This window comes from Ixodes scapularis, unplaced genomic scaffold, assembly GCF_016920785.2.
Source record: "Ixodes scapularis isolate PalLabHiFi unplaced genomic scaffold, ASM1692078v2 PGA_scaffold1__304_contigs__length_218370807, whole genome shotgun sequence".
NCBI lineage: Eukaryota > Metazoa > Arthropoda > Arachnida > Ixodida > Ixodidae > Ixodes > Ixodes scapularis.
The window spans coordinates 87,739,966-87,760,491 of NW_024609846.1; the positions used below are offsets into that span (position 1 = coordinate 87,739,966).

The 20,526-nt window shown below is 50.0% G+C and overlaps 1 protein-coding gene across 1 annotated transcript; it reads left to right on the forward strand.

The window, feature by feature from the left end:
- Positions 1–2,714: 2,714 nt before the first annotated feature.
- Positions 2,715–19,568, forward strand: LOC115311428. Its single transcript, XM_042290265.1, has 2 exons — positions 2,715–2,748; positions 18,697–19,568. The coding sequence occupies exons 1-2, from the start codon at positions 2,715–2,717 to the stop codon at positions 19,566–19,568; spliced, it is 906 nt and encodes a 301-aa protein (XP_042146199.1).
- The last annotated feature ends 958 nt before the right edge of the window (positions 19,569–20,526 follow it).

The following is a 20,526-nucleotide window of genomic DNA, read 5'->3' on the forward strand; positions in this document are numbered from 1 at the left end:
AGGCCATTCGGCGACAGACCGATGGGATCCACGCTGCAGATTTCCATCTTCTCGTGGTGTACATGTTCTTGTTGGCTGTCTGCTATAAGGGCCCAACGGTGGAAAACTACTTTCCGAAGACAACATCATAATGTTGCCGCAACTATCCACTGCACTGTAACAACACAACTGCGTAAAGCGTCCGTCGTTTGTGCATGGTGTTGGCAGAGAAATCGCCGGGCAGTGCGGGTGTGGCGGTGTGGTTGTCTGCTCTCGCGGACACAAAGGCGGCACTGTTCCCAAGACTCGCGTGAATACATACTCTAGGTTGACATGCCAAAGCTAAAACGAAGTAATGTAGTGAACACCTGGTAAAGGTTCTAGATAGTATATTGTGATTGTATAACCATGGCAACATTTGATTGCAAAACATTATTTTCCAAGATGTTATTTTTCTTTTTTTTTTCTCCAGCTCTCCTTGCCAACGGTGCCTTGATCTTGCTGCCATGCCTGCTGAAGGAAAGAAGCAACAACCTCGTGAAGAGTCTAGTATGAATTGCTCGGCATGCCTATTTCAATTAAAATAGATATTTATTATTAGAGAGAAAAGCCCGTTAGAATATTAACATCAAATAACTGGGAAAGTGGAAAGTGATAAAACTTGTTTATTAATTTCAAATAATAGCAAAAGGGTTCACAGGTATATAATGTACAGAGCACGACATTTTGTGAATGAGTGATGCGCCAGTATTTTCTTTTTTTCTTACAGAACGGGAAAGCTGTAATCAGAACAATTACTGTGGTGAAAAGTGATAATGAATGCAAAATTTGTCGTCAGCTTAAATGAGAATAAGGTGCATAACAGGGGTGCTGTTGTGCTTGCAGCAATAGATCTTTTCCACATACCGACGGCACCAGGCGGTGGCTGCACGAACTAAAAATCAAGGAAGTGAAGTACCTGCGCTACCAATCTATAATGGGAGCCACGCTACCAGTTTCTTTGCTCTCTGAGCTGCGGCGCATGCCCAACGCAACTTTAAAGGGCATCCGTGGCGTCCACCCAAGTGTTGCGTTTATCTTTCTGTCCACTTTCTTTTTCTGTGTAACACAATTATAAATATGCTGCAATTACGTGTTCTACTCGCTGATCCACAGCCTCCTTCTGAATTTTCTCAATTTTTCGTGCCGTCTTTTGCTGCTTGGCATCGGGCGCTCGCACGTGCGCAGAATGCTTCTCGGAAAAGGTCCGTTATGTCGCACCAGGCGCATATTTATTTTGGGGAGAAGAAATCCTACTTTCTCATACCAACAAAAAAGCTAAAAGCTCTAACATTGTAAACCCTGATGTTTGGGGAGGATGGGATGAAAAACAAATGCAGAGCTCCTCCCGAGCGTTGTGATGTAAAACACTACAACAATTGAAGAAATAGTACTTTTTCGCATTTATAGGTTCCCTCAGAAAAAGCTTCCGACCTGAAAAAGTGATATGCTTGAGTGAACTGGGTAGATCAGTTGTATAATTATGGTAGTTAATATTTAAAACGAACTGGGTTTTATTTACTGCGAAATGCGAGCATCCACCCATTCCACAATAAGTGTCTCGCAATTTTGTAACATTTCGAAAATATGCAAAGGCAAGTCCTTTGCATATTGAGGACCTCAGAAGCACCCATCCCCCTATTTTTCGTGATTATCCTCGAATTTTGAGTGGGTGCTTGCTTAAGACTACGGTAGACATTGCAAATATTTCTTTTTTTTTTCCTTTTGAAAGTTGAGGATCATTCTAGCAAGTTTATATGGATACATACAACCTTTTGTGCTTAATCATTTACTTCAAAATAAAGTGCAGTGTGGGACTGTTTCCAAAACTCTACTCTTGCGAAAAATATGTGACGACATAACAAACTGAACAATTACCAGGTTGTCTGTAAAGACCTTCTGAGGAATTGTTTTAATGTCCTTTGTCTTGCCGAAACAGCAAGTTCTGATTTGCACATTTTTCCCAAAATGTCTGGATAAACTTTAAAAGCACGTTAGCCCAACAGCATTACTAAATTGAAAGAAGTATAAGTTTTACTTTCAATAAGAATGAAATGACTCGGGAAAGTTTTTAATTGTGCAGCGATTTGCATGTTGGTATTTTTATCGAAATGGCCTTTGTCCTTCTCACAAGAGCCGGGCGCCCAGTACATGAACCCAAGTATTCTGTACACTGGTGAGGACGTGCTCACATCTTCAGTGTATGCGGTCACAGTCGAAGGTTTGACCATTGATGCTGCAAGCCTTACACAAGCAGTGTCGTTGTTGATGTGCCTGTTCTGGGCTTTGAACATCGAATACTCTGCTGAAATCAAAAATACACTCACCCTTCTTGAGCATGCCATCGGGGTTTCGCACACAAAAATGGGCACAGTTGCATTGCAAGTCTGGAGCTGCTTGTGATTCAAGACCTGCTTTCATTAACTTATTGTAAAGGCTGTTCATAGTATACCATGTGTGCAGTGCCTTATAAAGACTTGTTTTTCAGTTGAACATTGTTTTAAACCTAAATCACATTACTTGATGCTATTTGTTTTTAAACGAAAGCAGTCCGATTTAAATTTGTACTGTATATTTTGAAAATAAACACATTAAAAACAGTGCTGGTTTTTATTGGAACAGGCATCATCTCCTGTATTTTTTTTAGAAATTTAGAAAGTTTGCTCATGCATTTCCACAAGCATTGATTTAGAAGCATGCTTCACGTTCTCACTTATGTCACACTGAGAGGTATGGGATCATAATAAAAAAAAGTTGCTCTCCTTATGTACAGCTTAACTGAAAGCCCGGAAATGCCATCTTGTCACCGGGACCCAGGTGCTGTTCCACTATTAATATTGTTTCGATGAAAAGGTGGTTTGTATAGGAATGAAGATTGTTGCAGAAGGCTGGACGTCTGCTGCGCGAGTTAGTTGTCCTCCACCTCGTCTTCTCCTAAGCAGTATCTTCATCTTGTAATATTGCACCTTTTCAAGGAAGCACGTCTCGTCATGGTGCTACGAGGTCGATGGCTCGATGTTAAGGTTTGAGATGGAACACGTGAATGGCATCTTTTTGTGTGCGACGTCTGTCATATTGTGGGTTCAGGGCTTCAATGGCATACACTGAGAACATATCAGATAAGATTCTGTTCAAACGGTAGGTAAAGGTGGATTGGGGGGGGGGGGGGGGGAGGCAGGCTTGCAGAATTTCAGACTCGACTGTGACAGGAAGGCACATCCAGAGTCACTCGGGAGTTCTCGAGAAGTGCCATATTTCAATAGCTCATCAATGAAGCTGGGTTGGTCACGGCTGAAAGCTTGTGCAATGCTTGGAAGCACATTGTTGGGGTGGAAGAAGCGTTCCAACAAGGCAATGCCACTAGTGCTCACATCCAGCCCATCATCATCGGGCTGGATATAGATGACGCCTCTGAGAGTGACACGTCTGGTGTGGAGCCTCTGGGTAAAACGTGATGTCTTTCGACTAAGCTTCAAAGAGATACTGAACCGAATTTTCGAACTCGCAAAACAAGGCTGGACAGATAGGCAGGACGATGCAAAACCCCAAAACATCACTCATACAGCGATATCTCTAACGGATCGCCATATTTTTAGAAAAGAAGTGCCTGACTGAACCCGGTTGACGAGGCCGACAAGACAAGGCACGTCACGATTTGATTCCCCATTCCCTCTCCTCCTCACTACGTCCCGTGTCGAGCTGGTGAACCGAAGCGAGGCCGCTACCCCTCATTCTCAAATTCTCCCGGAGGACGGTGATGTCAGAGGCCTCGCTTGGTCACGCCTTTCTTTTCCAAAAGTGCGGCCATTCCTTTTGAGATATCGATGTACAAGTAATGTTTTGGAGTTCGTAGAGTCCTGTTCAACGCTTCTAGAGCCTTATTTTGCAAAACTCAAAATTCGGTTCAGTATCCCTTTAAAGAGGCAATCACATACCCTGTACGGCTTCAGTGTCTGGATCTTTGGACCCTACAAGCAACACCCCAGACCACAGAATGGTCCTTTTAAAGAGAGAAGATCAAGAACAACTCGTGGAAGCGCCGAAGAGAGCTCCGAACTCTGTTTTGAAGCATAAATAATTCTGAAAGCCATTCGCTTGACTGACAGGCACTTTGACAAGAAGAGAGCATAACCTGTGGTAGCACGTTCCGCCCACCCTCCGAGCCTAAGCACCCTCTGGCTACGTGCCTGTGCCTCCTCAGGTTTGGCGTGCCGCATTTTGCAGTATGTGAAGGTATCCGACCTAAATTTGTCCCACGGAAACAAATGAAGTGCGGACAGCATCTTCTGGTGTGGAGGTGAAGGGAACATTAATGCAGATGACTGAATTTTATCAGGCCCGCAGAAAATGAGTTGCTGGCAGTCAGCTTCCGAGTGAGTAATCGCAGCCAGTCTTCGTCGTTTTTTCTTTCTTTTCCTAAGGTGATGCTACGGCTTGAATATATGTATTGCTTCAAATTTTGTTCAAGCTTGGTGACACTCAGGTGGAAACAATTAGAAAGATTCAGCAGGCTTTCGACGACAATGCCATGGACATTGCACAAATTAACAAGTGGTGCTACCGGATCAAAGATGGCCGCACGTCTGTGGAAACCGACGCACGTTCCGGAAGGCCTTCAACTAGCCGAAATAACGAGGTGATTAACCAAGTGCGGACTCTTTTTGTGCAGGACCGTTGCAGCACCGTTAAAAAAACCTACAGCTGAGGTGGGAGTATGTTCCAGTTCAGTGCATTCAATTTCGAAGGAGGATTTGGGTCTACGTAGAGTGTCTGTGAAATTCATGCCGACGTTGCTCACTATAGAGCAAAAGGAACTCTGTCTGGACGTCTCGCAAGACATGTTGGACTCCATAAATGGTGACCCCAGCTTCCTGAACTCCGTCATCACTGGTTATGAGTCATGAGTTAACGCGTACGATCTGGAAACCAAGATGTAGTCGTCACAATGGAGACATTCAACATCCCGGTGTGAAAACAAGCATGACAGGTGCATAGCAACATCAAAGTGATGTTGACCATTTTCTTTGACTCTCCTGGGGTAATGCATCCCGAGTATGCACTACAAGGTTAAAACATTACCAAAGAGTACTACCTCAACGTATCTTCTGCTAGTACTCTTCACAATGCCGTGCAGCACGAGACTCCGGATCTGTGGGTAGCTGGAACACGACAGTGGCACCATGACTGCACCAGCTCGTTCTTTGCATCTGATTGAGTTTCTTGGCCAGACACAGCACGCATCAGGCTCTCTACTTTCCCGACGTCGCTCCTTGTGATTTCTGGCACTTCCCCAAGATAAAAATGCCGCTGAAAGGGACCCTGTGTGGGTCACAAGAAGATATAATGCGGAATATGACGGCCCAGCTAAAGGCCATTTCCAAAGTGGCGTTTAAAAAATGCCTCAAACAATGGCAGGGCCGCTAGGGCAAGTGTCGGTCATCCCAAATGGATATGTGTGTCATCCCAAAAGGACTAGGATTTCAGTCCTTCCGGCGCGCGCTTCTTTTATCTATATAAAAGATTCCAAGTGTATTTTCAAAAATAAGGCGTTGGCAAACATACAAGTGCTATTTGTTTTATATTTTTGCTTTAGAAAAAGTACTGCTGCAGACGCCAGCAGGTGCGGCGCAGAGAACTATGATCTCGGCGTTCTTTGATGTTCATATAATTTAGCATACGTAGGTGAAGGCACGGGCCCGAAAGCGCAATTCTGCACTGTCCTCTTGGCGCGAGCGCTCGCGCATAGAACATACATTTGAAAGAAACGCGCTTGAGCAGAAACAATTGTAGTGAAAAGGAGAAAACAAACAATGCTTCGGGGGGACCGGTGGACGCGCTTCGCCAGAATCACTTCCGCGTGCTCAGTGTACTCAACGTTACTTTGCGTGTACTCAACCACCGCTGAAGTCATCCGGATATGTAAAAAGAGAAAAGAAAATGCGTCAGCATATTCAGAAAGTTTGAATTGCAGAAATTAGTTTCGATAATACAACTCATTAAACAGGCTTCTGTATACTTGAAGTGTAGGCTAGCGAGAAAACGAAACCGACGAAAACGTGACGTGTAGCGACTATTCAAATTTATTTATAACCTGCAGTTCACTTTTGCAGTGGATTACATTAGAGATAAGAGCGCTTTCCTAAGGGCGGTAGGGGAAAATATTATATACGGGTAAATCTTGCACAGTCTTTTTGTATTTATGCAAAATATGACAGTGGTCACACAAAAAATACAGCAGTATATAAGCTGGTGGTGACGACTTTCAGTGTGTATAGGAATGGAAAGTGTCAGTGTCTTGTGTTATACCTTGTGCTGTTTGTACATGCGTTCATGTATACAATGCATATGTTACCTCTATGTCGCGAATGTGTGAAGTGTGGTGTGAAATAGGTGTATGTCCGGCGATGCGCTCACAGTGACTGCTAGTTTTTTCTTTTTTGTTAGTTTGAGCGTTGTCCGTTAGGTGGCGCTTGTCGCCGCCCAATTCAAGGAGTCGTGCGTTTATATGTCTATTTAATTGGGTGAAAAACATGGAGGCATTCCATGGCTCCACGGAGCAGCCTGCGGAGGCTTGGGTTCGGCTCTCGGTCTCTCTCTCGTCCCAGTAGGATCAGTCCAACACCTGATCCGTCCCATAGCAAGTTGAACGGGTGTTCCGTGCGGTGTACAGCTCCAAGTGCGTGCACAGACGCGGTGAGGATTACCAGGGACTCAAAAGTGGATAACGAATGCGAACAGGTGAGCAGGGGACCTATGTTGGACAAATGTTTCGTTTCTCCTAAAAGAAACGGAAGTGACGACATCGCGTCTGATTGGTTGAGGCTCGAATGACGAAAGTTCCCTACGAAAATGTGGGCGGAGACGGCGAACCGCCCCCACCGGAAGTGACAACACTTTGACGTATCGTTTCCTCGGTGTTTCGTCTGAAAAGGGAACGAGTCTGTCGATGGTCTCTTCGCGGTAGCGAAATTGGAAACACGGCGTCTCGGAGGCAGAGCGACAGTCTTTCTACTGTTCAACTTCTTTTTTCCCTCCGGAAAGGCTCCACCGGCTGCACAGCGACACCGCGATGCCTTTGAACTACCGGAGGAAGCTTTTCGGAGGCAGTACCGTCTCACCAAGAATGTGGTCCGTTGATTGTGCGACGAACTGCGCGAGGAGCCAAAGTTGAGGCTGCGAGGTTCGTGGACGGTGATGTCTGTGGAACAGCAAGTGTTGTGCGCACTTCGCTTTTACGCCACGGGGAGCAAACTGTGCGGGGAGCTTTCAGAGCATGGTGGCGAGCGACGAGCACATAGCGAGGAATCAGGCTACAGTCGGCATTGTTGTGCGGGCTGTGTCCCTCGCTATTGTGCAGCCTCTGGGGATCCGGCGCGGCTGGATCGACTTTTCCCAGACAACCGGCAAGAGGGAAGACGTCGAGAGGGGCTTCCAACGGCTCGGCAGGATACCCGGCGTCATCGGTTGCGTCGACGGGACGATGATCGCCATCGTCGGTCCGTCACAGAACGACCCCACCGTCACGAAGGCGGCGTATTGGTGCCGCAAACAATTCTACGCTCTGAACGCGATGGAGGTACGTATGATCACATATATACTACGTCTCACCTTAGCATGAACTAACTAAGATGACTGCGAGCGCGAACGGCTTGACTGGAGCACTCGCTGCACGAGCGCTCGTGCAGCCGCCGGGGCTTTATCCAAAGCAGCTAGCTCGCGCTTTTAGTTATAGGCCAATGCCCGTTCTGAATGGGTTTGAAAAAGAGCGCCGCTAATACGGTGTGGATATGCCATTTTAGAGAGTTATGAATTGTTAGTACTCGTTCATTCTCCGCACAAGCGTTTGTTCGACGAAGGAAGGGAGGGTTTGTTAGCTGAAAAGCTTTCGATCTCTGTTTGTTTTCATGTCGTGTTAGGCTTTTAAGCATTAGTCCCTGTCCTGCATGATAAAGTGTAAACTCTCCTTTGAAAAAAAAAAACAAATTTGCCTAGACTATTACGTGGATCAAAGGTAGTGGCTATTTATCATATAATTTTAATCTTTGTAACACAGACAGCGCTCTGTCTGTGTCCTCCTTCATCCAATATTCCGTCGTTTTTTTTGCGCTGTCTTAATATTTTAAGTTTGTAAACCACATAATTTATGGTGGTGTGTTGTTCAACATGTAAATAGTGTTTGACAGGGCCCCATGACAATGAGTGCAATCAACTGTTTGTGGATTCAGTTGAATTAATGTCTACATATGTCTCACTATTGCAGGTGTGTAACGCCGACTGCCGGGTGATGAGCATCGACCCACGGTATCCTGGGTCGGTGCACAGCTCCTTCGCGTGGCGCTACTCGTGGCTCTGGAGCAACTTTGAGCAAGACCGGCTGATAGACGATGGCAGGCTCCTGCTCGGTAAGCATACTCCATTTGTTGGTTCTGTACGTGATGGCTCTGCACCACTTATAAGCTACAATATCACACATATTATTCCTAACATGAATAACTGGCATGCGCTCTGGCCATACCTGTGACACGTCTTCTTGGAAACACTTCGACGCAGCTGTCAACTACAGGCGGGAAAGGTTGCAAACAGCAGTTTTACCTGCGTAGTTGTGAGCAATTTTAAAGGGATACTACAACGAAATTTCGGTGCTTATTTTTGGGTCTATACGTGTTCAAAAGAGCAGTATCACATCGAACTCATCAATATCTTGTTAAAAAAGGCACTAAAAGGCATTTAAATAAATTAGGCAATTAGCAAAGAGCGTTTTCTAGATGTCGCTAAAGCTCTAATGCCCTTCTAGGAACCTTAACAGGTAGGGATGATAACTGTCTTACCTAGAACTATACATGCTTTAAACCTGACGCCATCCCGACAGCTCTACGGCCAGCAGAAGAGAAAAGGGGAGGGAGGAATTCCACATTCGACGGGACTCTCTTTTGTGTGTCCCAAGATGATAGAAGATTAACCCGTCACTAAAAATTCACACAAAAGCAGCTTTGGGGTTAGTTGCGGTGGCCCGATCGCTGGCGTGCTTCGACCGCTTTGGTTGCTGGAACAGCTAGGGCATCCTGACGTCTTCCTCGCCGCAGCTTTGCTCATCCCGAGATAAACTACATCACAATTGCACTGGATGTGACGTGCTCTCAGCTGGCTGCTCTCCGAGCGCTTGCCAGTGTGGGCTGTTTATAACGAAAAATACAGCCATCAAGCTCAAAATACAAATGTGCAATTGTCATTTACGAGTATTGTGGATCAAATTCAGCCTATTTCTGAACACGACGGGTATATTTCAACTGTCGTTGAAGTATTCTTTAAAAATAAAACAGCATTAATATCATACATTTCCTTTTCCGCTTCTGCAGGTGACAGCGGCTATGCCTTGGAACCTTGGCTCATCACCCCTGTCCCTGGATTCCACGCGACCTCCACCGCTTGCGGCCGGTTTAATAAGGCACATTCTTCGATAAGGTCCATTGTGGAGCGCTGCATTGGGCTGTTGAAAAGCAGATTCCAGTGTCTGCAAAGACACCGGACTCTGTATTATCATCCAACAACAGCCACCGTCATTATATCGTCTTGTGCAGTGCTCCACAATATGTGCCTTTCATCGAGGGAGGCAGAACCGGACCCTCACGAGCCAGGGTTGGAGTCTGGGCCGAGCTCGGAGGAGTCAGTGGCGGATGACCAGAGGCTAGCTCCTGCCCACCCTCGGGTCAGCCTCTCGGACAGGGGGAGGGCTCTGAGGCAGCGCCTTGTTGCCCAGTTCCGAACCCGCCACAGCCGTGCCTCCCTGGAGCCCCACGCAAGCCACGATGGCAGTCGCGCCCACCAGGGACACCACCAGTGCCAAGGAGTCCGTCGCCACAATGGAGGTCCCGCCCATCAGGGACACCATCGGCGACAGGGAGCCCCTCATCGTCCTCGCCACGGTGGCACTCCCGCACACCAGGGACGCCACCGGCGACAGCGCACCCCTCGTCGTCCTCACCTCGACCCTTGCCACCAGAGAAGCCCCCCGTGACAGTATGTGCCTCACGTGTTGCTCCACAGTCAAGGCCATCCATAAGCTCCACAGTGTCAACTCCAATGCCTTGCGCAGTTCGTCGCACAACCACCGTGTTACCTTTACGGACATGTAGTACCGCCTCCGAAATGCTATTCGGTGCATCACGGTGATGTTGATAGAGCTTTTTTTAATTTGCAAGCAGGGTGCATAAAATGCCTGGAGCAATAACAGAATGTTTTGTGGGTTATGTAGCTAGCCAACAGGGCATCTGGCTCGCCCTTGCAGGAAACGGATAACTCAATGAGGCTACTTGTGAGACCCGTTTTGCTTCTTTTACTGCAATATATTGTTCGTATCGGGTTTGGACATTGATTCATTTTCTCTACACTTCCATTGCCCTGTTCCATTTTACAATCTATTATGGTTACCACAGGGCCAGGTGTATTACTCGATAATGGCATATTGGATTTGTGTCGGTTTGAATGTATAAAGAAGACAACAAGCAGTGTCTTTGAAAGTGCTTTCTTTTTTTTAGAACAATGCCATAACATGAAAAATAAACATGTTTGAAAGCACAGGTTGCAATACTTTCTTTAAAATTGAGCATGGACTATTAAACACCGTATAAATTCTTTGTCATTATCCAGGATATATCACAGACATTATTTCGCACTACACTTCACTTAATTCAGCACACTGCCATTTTGTGTGTGTTTTGTCACACATGGAAGCATGACAGATTCCACAGTAGAGGTATGTTGAGATCAACAATGATATAAGAAAACAAACAAACGAAAAACACAGGGACACGGACGAAGGAAACAGGACAAAATGCACTCTTAACTGAAGTTTATTGAAAATTTAACTTTAGTTGAGAGTGCACCTTGTCCTGTTTCCCTTCGGCTGCGTCCCTGTGTTTTTTTGTGTTTTTTTTTTCGGCGCTTTTTCTGTTTGCAATGAACGAACTGGCCCAAATCTCCACTTTATTTCGATAAAAGAAAAATGGCAAACCGGGAGGCCAGTTTCAGGCGGGTGGCAGGTTGTGGCTAGAGTGCAGACCTCTTGGTTTCAAATAAAGAAAACCCGGGAGCGCCCAGGGCCGAGTCCTCGCCCACCAGCGCCAAAATACGTGAGTATGATGACGCCGGCGAGCGCACCCGGGCGCCTCCGCCCCCTGTTTGCCTGCGGGTAAAGGAAGTAATTCAATAGCTTGGTCCACACTCTGAGTAAACTACGCAAATTACCTCGCCTGTTTCGCCAGCTCCGTAGCCCGGGCCCGCGCCTTCGACACCCGCATGGCCCAGTAGCGTTTCCAACCTTCCGGCTCCTTCCTTGGAGGCTTCCTTGGAGGCCCGAGGAAGTTGAGCCGGGAGGTTAGCTCGTTCCAGAGACGAACTTTGTCGTCTCTGGACAGCGCCGGGCTGAGCTCAGTTGCGCCGCATACCAGAGAGGCCACATCAGCCCGTTTCTTGAGCAGTCATGAGCGCCGGTAATTTGAACTAGGCGCTCATCCGCGTCCCGCATGTTGTTCTAACCTTTTATGCGAGTTTACTCCATCTAATATTTTTTGGAACCGCTACAAAATCATTTGTTCATTTCAATAGAACACGTGTATTTTTTTAGTTTGACAAGTTTCTTTAAAAAAGAGCCGATGTGAAGGTCGCCGCCGCAAGGGATTGGCTGCCTTCGCTTGACTAAAAGCAGAAAATGCCTTTCCGGTTGCCGGAGAAACGGACGCTTGCGTAGGGACTTGGTTCCAGATAGGTAACGCCGGGAAAGCGTAGGTACGGCAGGGGGACAGCGTAGCTACTTCCGCTCTTCGGTGGTTGGCTCTTGACGCCTCTCAAGTGAGTGACAGACGTCAATCTTGCCATGTCGTCACGGCGTCAAAGAGGGCGGTTTCGCGGTGCGCGCCGTTGCTTGGTTACGCTCCTCCTGCCGGTACGTCACTTCTGTTTCTAGTTTCTCGAAAGTCCAACATAGGTCCCCAGGAGCGTTGAACGATCGGAACCGACGCCGCTTGAATCGGTGATGCTTCGCATCGGCGCTGTCAACCGAAAACGCCGAATCACTTACGGCAAGCACACCAAGCAGATGCTCTGTTCAATAAAGACATCCTTCCATTTGTCGCTGTACGATTCCTTCTTTGAATGTTTTCTGGCCGCGAAGCAAATGCAGCTGGCTGCGCGAAAGCAGTCTCGGACAAACCCGCGAATCCCCCACTAAGTGCGGTGCCGGTGCTTCGAGGCGCGTTTTGGAGTGCTTTAGTGCGCACGGAAGACAGCGAACGGGCGCACGCACTTGAGAACCGTATTTTAGAAAAAGAGCAGTCCAGCTCGCTAGGCCTTACTCGTATCGCTCGCCTGTCGCTTGCCAGCCGCCATGTTTCTTTTGGGGGTGCTCACTTTGATTACCTCTTGATTGCGTGCCGTGTGACTGCCCTTGGGGTCGCTAGTATAACGAAGGGGGGGGTAGCGATATCTGTGACGGCTTCTTACTACCCCAAAGGTCGTACCCTACGACAATCCTTTTGTTGAGAGTGTACAACTGCAACCGCCGGACCCTTGTATCCCCTTGAACCCTCTCATTGCTAGGGCTTGGCGTTGATTAAACTTTTTAACCCGATTAATCTTCGGCCTTTAATTGAATACTTAATTGATTAATCGTTCTCGTTCATTTCCCTGCACAATATTTAAAAAGATCAAAATTCTTTTTTTTTTTGCCTTCGCTCATAGAGTGATATTGCCACGCGCGCAGCTAGCCAAGTAGGCAGCGCGACCATGGCCTAAGGTTATCGTGCCTGCCTCCCACGCAAAGTGCCAGGGTTCGATTCCTGGGAGTGACGCGTCTTTTGTTTATCCTTGCAATTTAGTGTTCTAGTAAATTCGAGAATCCTCTCGCTTTTTCGAGGTGCGAACGTTCTCGTCGCCGAACCTTCTAGGCCGATTGTTTTAGAAGCCAACGCGTGTACACAAGGGGCTCCGCATGGCGATCCTCAGTCAGTCTCGCCGCAGCGTTCGACTCTGCTATTACGCCGACGCCGACACCCCCAACGCTCTGCTGTTATCTTCCGTTTCCTTTTTATTTTTGCGCAAAATTTCGCCCCATTAAACGTTTCCGTTTCCCCCAACTATTCTTTGTTTCCTTGCGTGTTGCTTTGTGACATTTTGGTGGAGGTGCGGGGTATTGCAGTCTATGCCCGTAGTGCGTACCCCTCCGAAGACACGCCGGCCAAGTGACGTGCTCAGCCCCGGGAGACTACCCTTCGCAGAAGACTCCAACGTCCGAGCAAGCCACCGTTCCGAAGGCCAACTCCCGGAATTTGGACCCCTGCCAAAGAAGCAAAAGAAGCGGACCGCGACGATGGCCACCGCACCCGTCGTCATCCTGCCCGTCACTCCCCGCACCCCGACGCCCTTTCACGTTAAAGGTCACGAAGACGTAGAGGACTGGCAGCATCGATATGAACGTTTAGCCCGTCACAACGGATGGACGGATGAGCACCGCCTCCAGAACCTCTTCTTCGGGCTTGAAGGCAGCGCGAGGCACTGGTTTGAGAACCACGAAGCCTCCTTTACTTCGTGGGAGCCGTGCGCCGCCGAAATGAAACGGACGTTCATCAACTACCACCGTCGGCAGCGAGCAGAGGACCTTCTTCGAACGAGGGCGCAGGGCCCCAACGAAAGCGTGACAAGTTTTGTCGAAGATGTCCTGCGTCTAAGTTCCCGGGCCGATCCGGAGGCCGCCGCCGAGAAGAAACTTCACGCTCTCATGCATGGCGTGAAGGATGTAATTATCGGAGAATTGGTACGCAAACCCCCGACGACTGTCAATGGTTTTGTAACCGAAACCATTAATATCGAGCTTGTTCTGACAGACCGATAAAGCCACTACCACCGAATCACCGGCGCGCCTGCTGCTTCAACTGTCGCTGCTTCTCTTCTTAACCTGAATGCCAGCGGTGTCGACAGCCTTCGGGAGATCGTCCGCGAAGTCGTCCAGGAAGAACTCCGCAAGATGCTCCACGCTGCGGATCGCCCGTCCTCACTGTCGCTAGCCGAGGTCGCCCGAGAAAAAGTTCTCCGAGCCTTCCGACCTGAGGTTCCGATCAACACGACGACGCCAGAGGAACCGACTTTGAGCTACGCTGCCATTGCCCGACGACCGCCACAAGCTAACCGTCAGGCCACGGCGCCACCCCGACGAGAACCTCTGATGTCGCAGTATCCTTGACGCCAGGAAGGACAAGTCCAGGACGTCCGCCCGGAGCGACCCTCGCCGAGGAAGATCGACGTGTGGCGAACGGTCGACCGACGGCCGCTCTGCTACCACTGCGGGGAAGCCGACCAAATCTACCGCGGCTGCCCTGCCGTCGACTTGGGCTGCGTGGTTCTCACCCGAACGACCAACGCCCGAGGTACGGCGAACGCCCCCGCGATATCGAGGAGTACCTACGACGCTCCCAATCTTCGGTGCCGTCTCTCCGCCGTGAATCTCGCTCGCCATCAACACGACGTTCAGCGTCTCCAGCGCCACGACCCCGCCGAGAAAGCCTGTCTACCCTGCGTCGCCGGGAAAACTAAGTGCGGCAACGCCTGGATGCGGTGTTGCCGAAGACGACCAAAGTAAAAAGCCTCCAAGAACGCCGGAGCTCTCCCACTTCCCGACGCCACGCATTGCAACGGCACTTCTGCAACGGTGCCCAACAACCTAAAAGTTGTTATCGATGGCCACGACGCATCTGTTCTCGTGGACACCCGAGTAGACCGAGAGAGCCTCCCACTCAAGACTGAATAGTTTTGAGTGGGAAGCTCTCTCACCACCTGTAAAAAGTTACGACACCCTGGGGAGGACCACAAATTCCAACAGCCGAGGGACACCTTATCAGGCCTGTCGGAAGGTGCACTGCTCGCGTCGAAATTCACGGCGAAACGTGTCCTGTGAAGATCGTCGTTCTACAAGACTGTTCCAGAGACGTCATTCTCGGCATGGACTTTCTCTGTGAATACGGCGCCGTCATCGACCTTAATGAGAACAGGTTGACGCTGCGGACGCCTGTTTCGCCTGTAAAGATACCCCAAACAGGGCCAGCCGCCATCTGAATCGCTGTCGACCACGTGAACCTGCCGCCGCGTTCAAGTGTTGTCGTACCCGTCGTGACCGATGTAGCTACCTGCGGCAAAGTTGTTCTGCAAGGAAACTTTTAATTGCTCCTGGGAAGAGGAATAGGCGTCGCAAAAGGAGTAGCTGAACTTCAGGATGGCCGCACTGTGGTCCTCATCACGAACTTCCAAAAAGAAACGCAACACCTCACGAAAAGTGGAGCCGTCGGCCACGTCGAGGAACTGCGGAGCTTCGCCGAAATCGCGGCGATTAGAGAAGAATCCTCACCACCTCAGCAAGACAGTACGTCGCCAGAGCAGCTCGACATTGACCCAAAGCTTGCGGACCCGAAAAGTCGGCAGCTTATTTAACTCCTCGCCGAATTCCGCGACTGCTTTGCGACGTCGTCAAAGGTGCGCCAAGTCGCCGTTGCCAAGCACCGCACCATTACCGAGGACCACGCGCGCCCCGTGCATCGATCGCGGTACAGAGTCTCCGTAAAAGAAAGGTAGGTGATCCAGGAGCAAGTTCAAGAGATGCGGAACGACGACATAATCCAACCTTCAAGCAGTCCATGGGCCTCTCCAGTCGTTCTGGTAAAGAAGGACGGAACGCTTAGGTTCTGCGTGGACTACCGGCAGCTGAAAGCGGTGACGCAGAAAGACGTCTATCCACTCCCCCTCATCGACGACACGTCGGACCGGCGCGCCACTCTCGATACTTTGCATCGATGAACCTGAAGAGCGGCTAGTGGCAGATCAAAGTCGACGAACGGGGCCGAGAGAAGACAGCTTTCGTCACGCCGGATGGACTGTATATACGAGTTTAAGGTGATGTCCTTCGGACTATGGACGGCGCCAGCAACTTTCCAGCGTGTCATAGACACCATATACTGAAAGGACTGAAGTAGCAGAGCTCTCTCGTCTACCTCGACGACGTCGCAGTGTTTTCCGGCGACTTCGACGAGCACTTGCGACGACTCCGGGCTGTTCTCCAAGCCATACGGACCGCCGGACTCACCCTCAAGCCGTCAAAGTGTCGGTTCACCTATGACGAACTGAAGTTTCTAGGTCACGTGGTTAGTAATGATGGCGTTCGCCCAGAGCCTGAAAAGACTCGCGCCGTCGCGTCATTTCCAGCGCCGACAGACAAGAAGGCCGTGCCAAGATTCCCTGGACTTTGTGCCTACTATCGTCGCTTCGTTCGAGATTTCGCAAGGATTTTCGCACCGCTCATAAACCTCACGAAGGACGCCGAGAAGTTCGAATGGGCCCAGGAGCAGCAGCAGGCATTCGACGAGCTAAAGCGACGACTCTAGACGCCTCCTGTTCTTTGACATTTCGATCAGGCTGCGGAAACCGAGATTCACACTGACGCAAGTAACGCAGGACGTGGCACGGTACTAGTTCAAGTACAAGAAGGCGTTGAGCGAGTCATCGCCTACACAAGTCGGACACTGTCCAAGGCGGAGAGGAATTACTCTGCGACTGAGAAAGAATGCCTTGCGTTCGTCTGAAAAACCACGAAGTTTCGTCCGTACTTGTACGGAAGCTCCTTCTGCGTAGTCACGGACCACCACTCGCTCTGCTGGCTTTCGAACCTCAAGGACCCGTCAGGACGCCTCGCTCGATGTAGCCTCCGACTACTAGAGTTCAACACGACTGCGGTTTACTAGTCAGGACGCAAGTACAGCGACGCTGACTGCCTGTCCAGGGCCCCTGTCGAAACACCTTCCGGCAGCAGCGGCGACGATGACGACGAGTGCTTCTTAGGAGCAGTGAACACCGACGACATGGCACGACGTCAACGAGACAATCCGGAGCTGCGTGCCTTAATCGAGCACCTGGAAGGGCGCGGGAGTACCGTGCCCCGTGTTTTCTCACGAGCCCTGCCGACCTTCGCCATTCGACAAGGTGTACTCTACAAAGTGAACTTCGGGGACAACAACTCGCCGTAGCTGCTGGTAATCCCGATCGCCCTTCGAGAGGCGATCTTTCAAGCATGTCACGACGACCGGACGTCCGGACACCTTGGATACAGCTGGACAGTGGCTTGCATTCGTGAAAAGTGTTACTGGCGCAAGCTCCCCAAAACCGTCCACCTCTACACCCGATCCTGCCACGAGTGCCAGCGACGCAAGAAATCGCCGACGAAGCCGGCAGGTCTCCTGCAGCCAATTCCTCCGCCAACTGCACCGTTCCAGCAGATCAAAATGGATCTACTTGGTCCTTTTCCGCCGTCGACCCTGGGAAACCGCTGGATAGTCGTCGCCCCAGGTTATGTCACGCAGTACGCGGAAACGAAAGCCCTTCCTTCAGGGACTGTGGTTGAAGTCGCCAAGTTTTTCCTCGAGTCCATTGTCCTCCGGCACGGCGCTCCCGAAGTTCTTACTACAAATCGCGGATCATGATTTATGGCACAACTGACTCGAGAAATCCTCCGGCTCAGTCACACCAGCTATCGTCGTATCACTGCATACCACACTCAGACCAACGGGCTGACGGAGCGACTCAACAAGACAATCGCCGACGTGATCTCTGTGTACGTCAACGTCGAGCTCAAGACGTGGGACGAGGTGTTGCCCTACGTCACGTTTGCCTACAATGCCGCGGTTCAAGAGACCACTGGATTCACACCCTTCGAGCTGGTACGTGATCGGAAGGTATACCGACCATGCTGGACACGATGCTGCCCAATGAGCCAGCTGACAATGAGAGCAGGGACGCCCAGGTGGTTGCTCAACGGGCCGAAGAAGTCGGCCAGCTCGCCCGACTCCTGATTCAAGACGAACAACGCGTCGACGCGGGCCGCTACAACCTTCGTCAGAGGGACGTCCACTTCCAGCCCGGAGACAGGGTGTGGGTGTGGGCGCCCATCCGTCGCCGCGGCCTCATTGAGAAACTGCTTAAACGGCACTTTGGACCATACAAGCTACTTCGTCGCTTTGGGGAGCTGAACTACGAGGTCATACCTGACGGAACAAGAACATCATTACGCCGCCCACTACGACCTGAAGTCGTCCACGTCGTGCTCCTGAAGCCGTACTACGCTCGATAGGACTGTGGATCTTATGTGTTCCAAATGACTCTTTAGTTTCCCGTTATTTTTATTTACTTGTTTGTTTTGTGCTGCATCGGGGCGATGCACTTTTTAGAGAGGGGAGTAATGCCGCGCGTGCAGCTAGCCAAGTACGCAATGCGGCCATGGCCATATTAAACTTTCGACGCTCGACCGAGACGGTTGTGATAACATGAGCTCCGACGGAGCGGTGATAACGGCCGCGTCAGGCCGTGTTACATCTGTCCCTGGAACCGCTGCGGATTATCAGATTATTCTGCCTCAACTGCCAACCGGGTACGTGATTACCAATGCTGTCTTTCTGCATTGTGATGTAAAAGGAAGGCCCTACCGGGTGCAAGACTTTCGTCAGGAACTCGAGCGGCTGGGTGTGTTGAAAGACCTGGCAAGTGCCGGGCCCCACCAGATGAACCACGTCTGGATGTTTAGGATGCATTCGCTGGCTGCCAAGCAAAAACTGATCGACGCCAAGGAACTGACCATCAATGGGGGGCGGTGCCTCGTCATCGACCCGGCGAACACTGCCGTGAAGGTCAAGCTTCACTGGGTCCCGTACGACGTCCCGAATTGCCAGGTGAAAAAGGAGCTGGAGCGTTATGGCAAGGTCTCCGAGATCACCAGAGACCTCTTCCGGGAAAGGGGATTTGAGGCCGTTGAATCCAACACCCGTAGTGTACGCCTGACCCTCAGAGAAGCCTACACCATCGACAGCCTACCCCACGAGCTTCGCCTGGAAGGGTGTAAGGTGCTCGCTGTAGTGCCAGGACGCGGGCCACTCTGCCTTCGGTGTCGTCGTACGGGACACATTCGCCGGGACTGCCGTGTTCCCCGCTGCGCGGACTGTCACCGTTATGGCCACGAGACAGCGGACTGCATCAGGACCTATGCCACAATGGCCCGTGACCGCAAGGCAGGAGACCAGACAGACTACATGATGGACGACACCGAAGCGGAGGAGGCAGTCAGTGCGTCCGCGCCGGCCGTGCCTCATCCATTTAAGGGAGCGACGTCGGACGACCCAGAGGCTGTCCGACTCCCTGTCCCTGAAGCGCAAACGAGTGCTCCTGAGACAACTATGCAAGGCGCAGAAGGAACGGGTGAGAAAGCTAAGAAGACACCTGACGCAAGAGCACCGAGCGACGGCAACGACGGCAGCGGAAGTCAAGGCCCCGCGGTTCCGGTGCCAACCGTTGACGCCGAGATGATCCAGGTTGTCAAGCGAATGAGGGACTCAACGCCATCCATGGAAGACACCGAAGTAGAAGGGACCGGCACGACGACGGAACACAAGCCTAGATTGAAAAAGATTCGTGTCCAGGTCAAGCCTCGTAACTCGCCTGATGACCGTCGGAAAGGCAAACCACAGTGAGTGGCTTGCTGTGAAAACTTGTATTAAGCGATACTGTTTTTTTTTTATTAGCTTTTGTTTAGAGGGTTTTTATTACGATCACGTCGTATGACGCCTTACGTCTCGAGCACGCTGGATATTCGCGAGCCGATTCGGTTCGCAACATTAAATGTACGTACGTGGCTTGAACTCGCGAAAAAAGCAGTACCAGCTGCAACGCCTACTCGCTGACCACCAAATAGACTTTCTTGCTGTGCAGGAAACGAAAATGTCCTCGAATAGCGACATAGAACAAGCGCTATGCCCCCTTTTAGGCAATTATGAGGTGTGTGTAAGCCATGCAGTAGGTATGTCGGCGGGATTTTTTTATTTAATCGCGAATGGCGTGTTATGTGTGTCTATGTACCCAACAAGGGGGGGGGGGGGGGGGGGAGCTAATGAAAAACAGTTTTATTTGAATTCTTAAAATCGTACTTGCAGTGCGATAAGGTCGTCGTTCTAATGGGTGATTTCAATTGCGTCTGCAGCCGGGAAGATAGGGCGTCGACGAGAGAAAACCGAAATATCAGCGCAGAAATGCTCATCGAATTGTTGCAGGAGCACTGTCTTGAAGCATCTTGAAGATGTAGCGCGCGCAAGGGCAATCCGAGGCAGGCTTCATTTTACGTATTATCAGCGGGCATCCCACTCGCGATTAGATCGCATTTACGTATCAACTGAGGTTATCAGCAGGACAGCAGATTATAAAGTGACGCCCATTTTTTTACAGACCACTGTTTAGTGAGCGTGACGCTTGGGAAAAAAGAATCGCGAAAGAATAAGTTTCATTGGCAGCTTTGGAAAATCAACAACACATTGCTAAAGGATGACGACTTTGTCAGAGATGTTAGCGATATTCTGAACAAAATGATCTCAAGGAAAGATACATGTCTCCTTGAAAAATGGGAATACTTTAAGGAAGAGGTTAAGCAAATAGCGA

Excerpts from the sequence above, each read along its gene's own strand:
- LOC115311428 (XM_042290265.1), top strand. The coding sequence starts at position 2,715 with ATGCTTCACGTTCTCACTTATGTCACACTGAGAG. Across the intron at positions 2,749-18,696 it reads CACTTATGTCACACTGAGAG|GCCTCGTCATCGACCCGGCG; the intron begins GTATGGGATCAT and ends ATGGGGGGCGGT.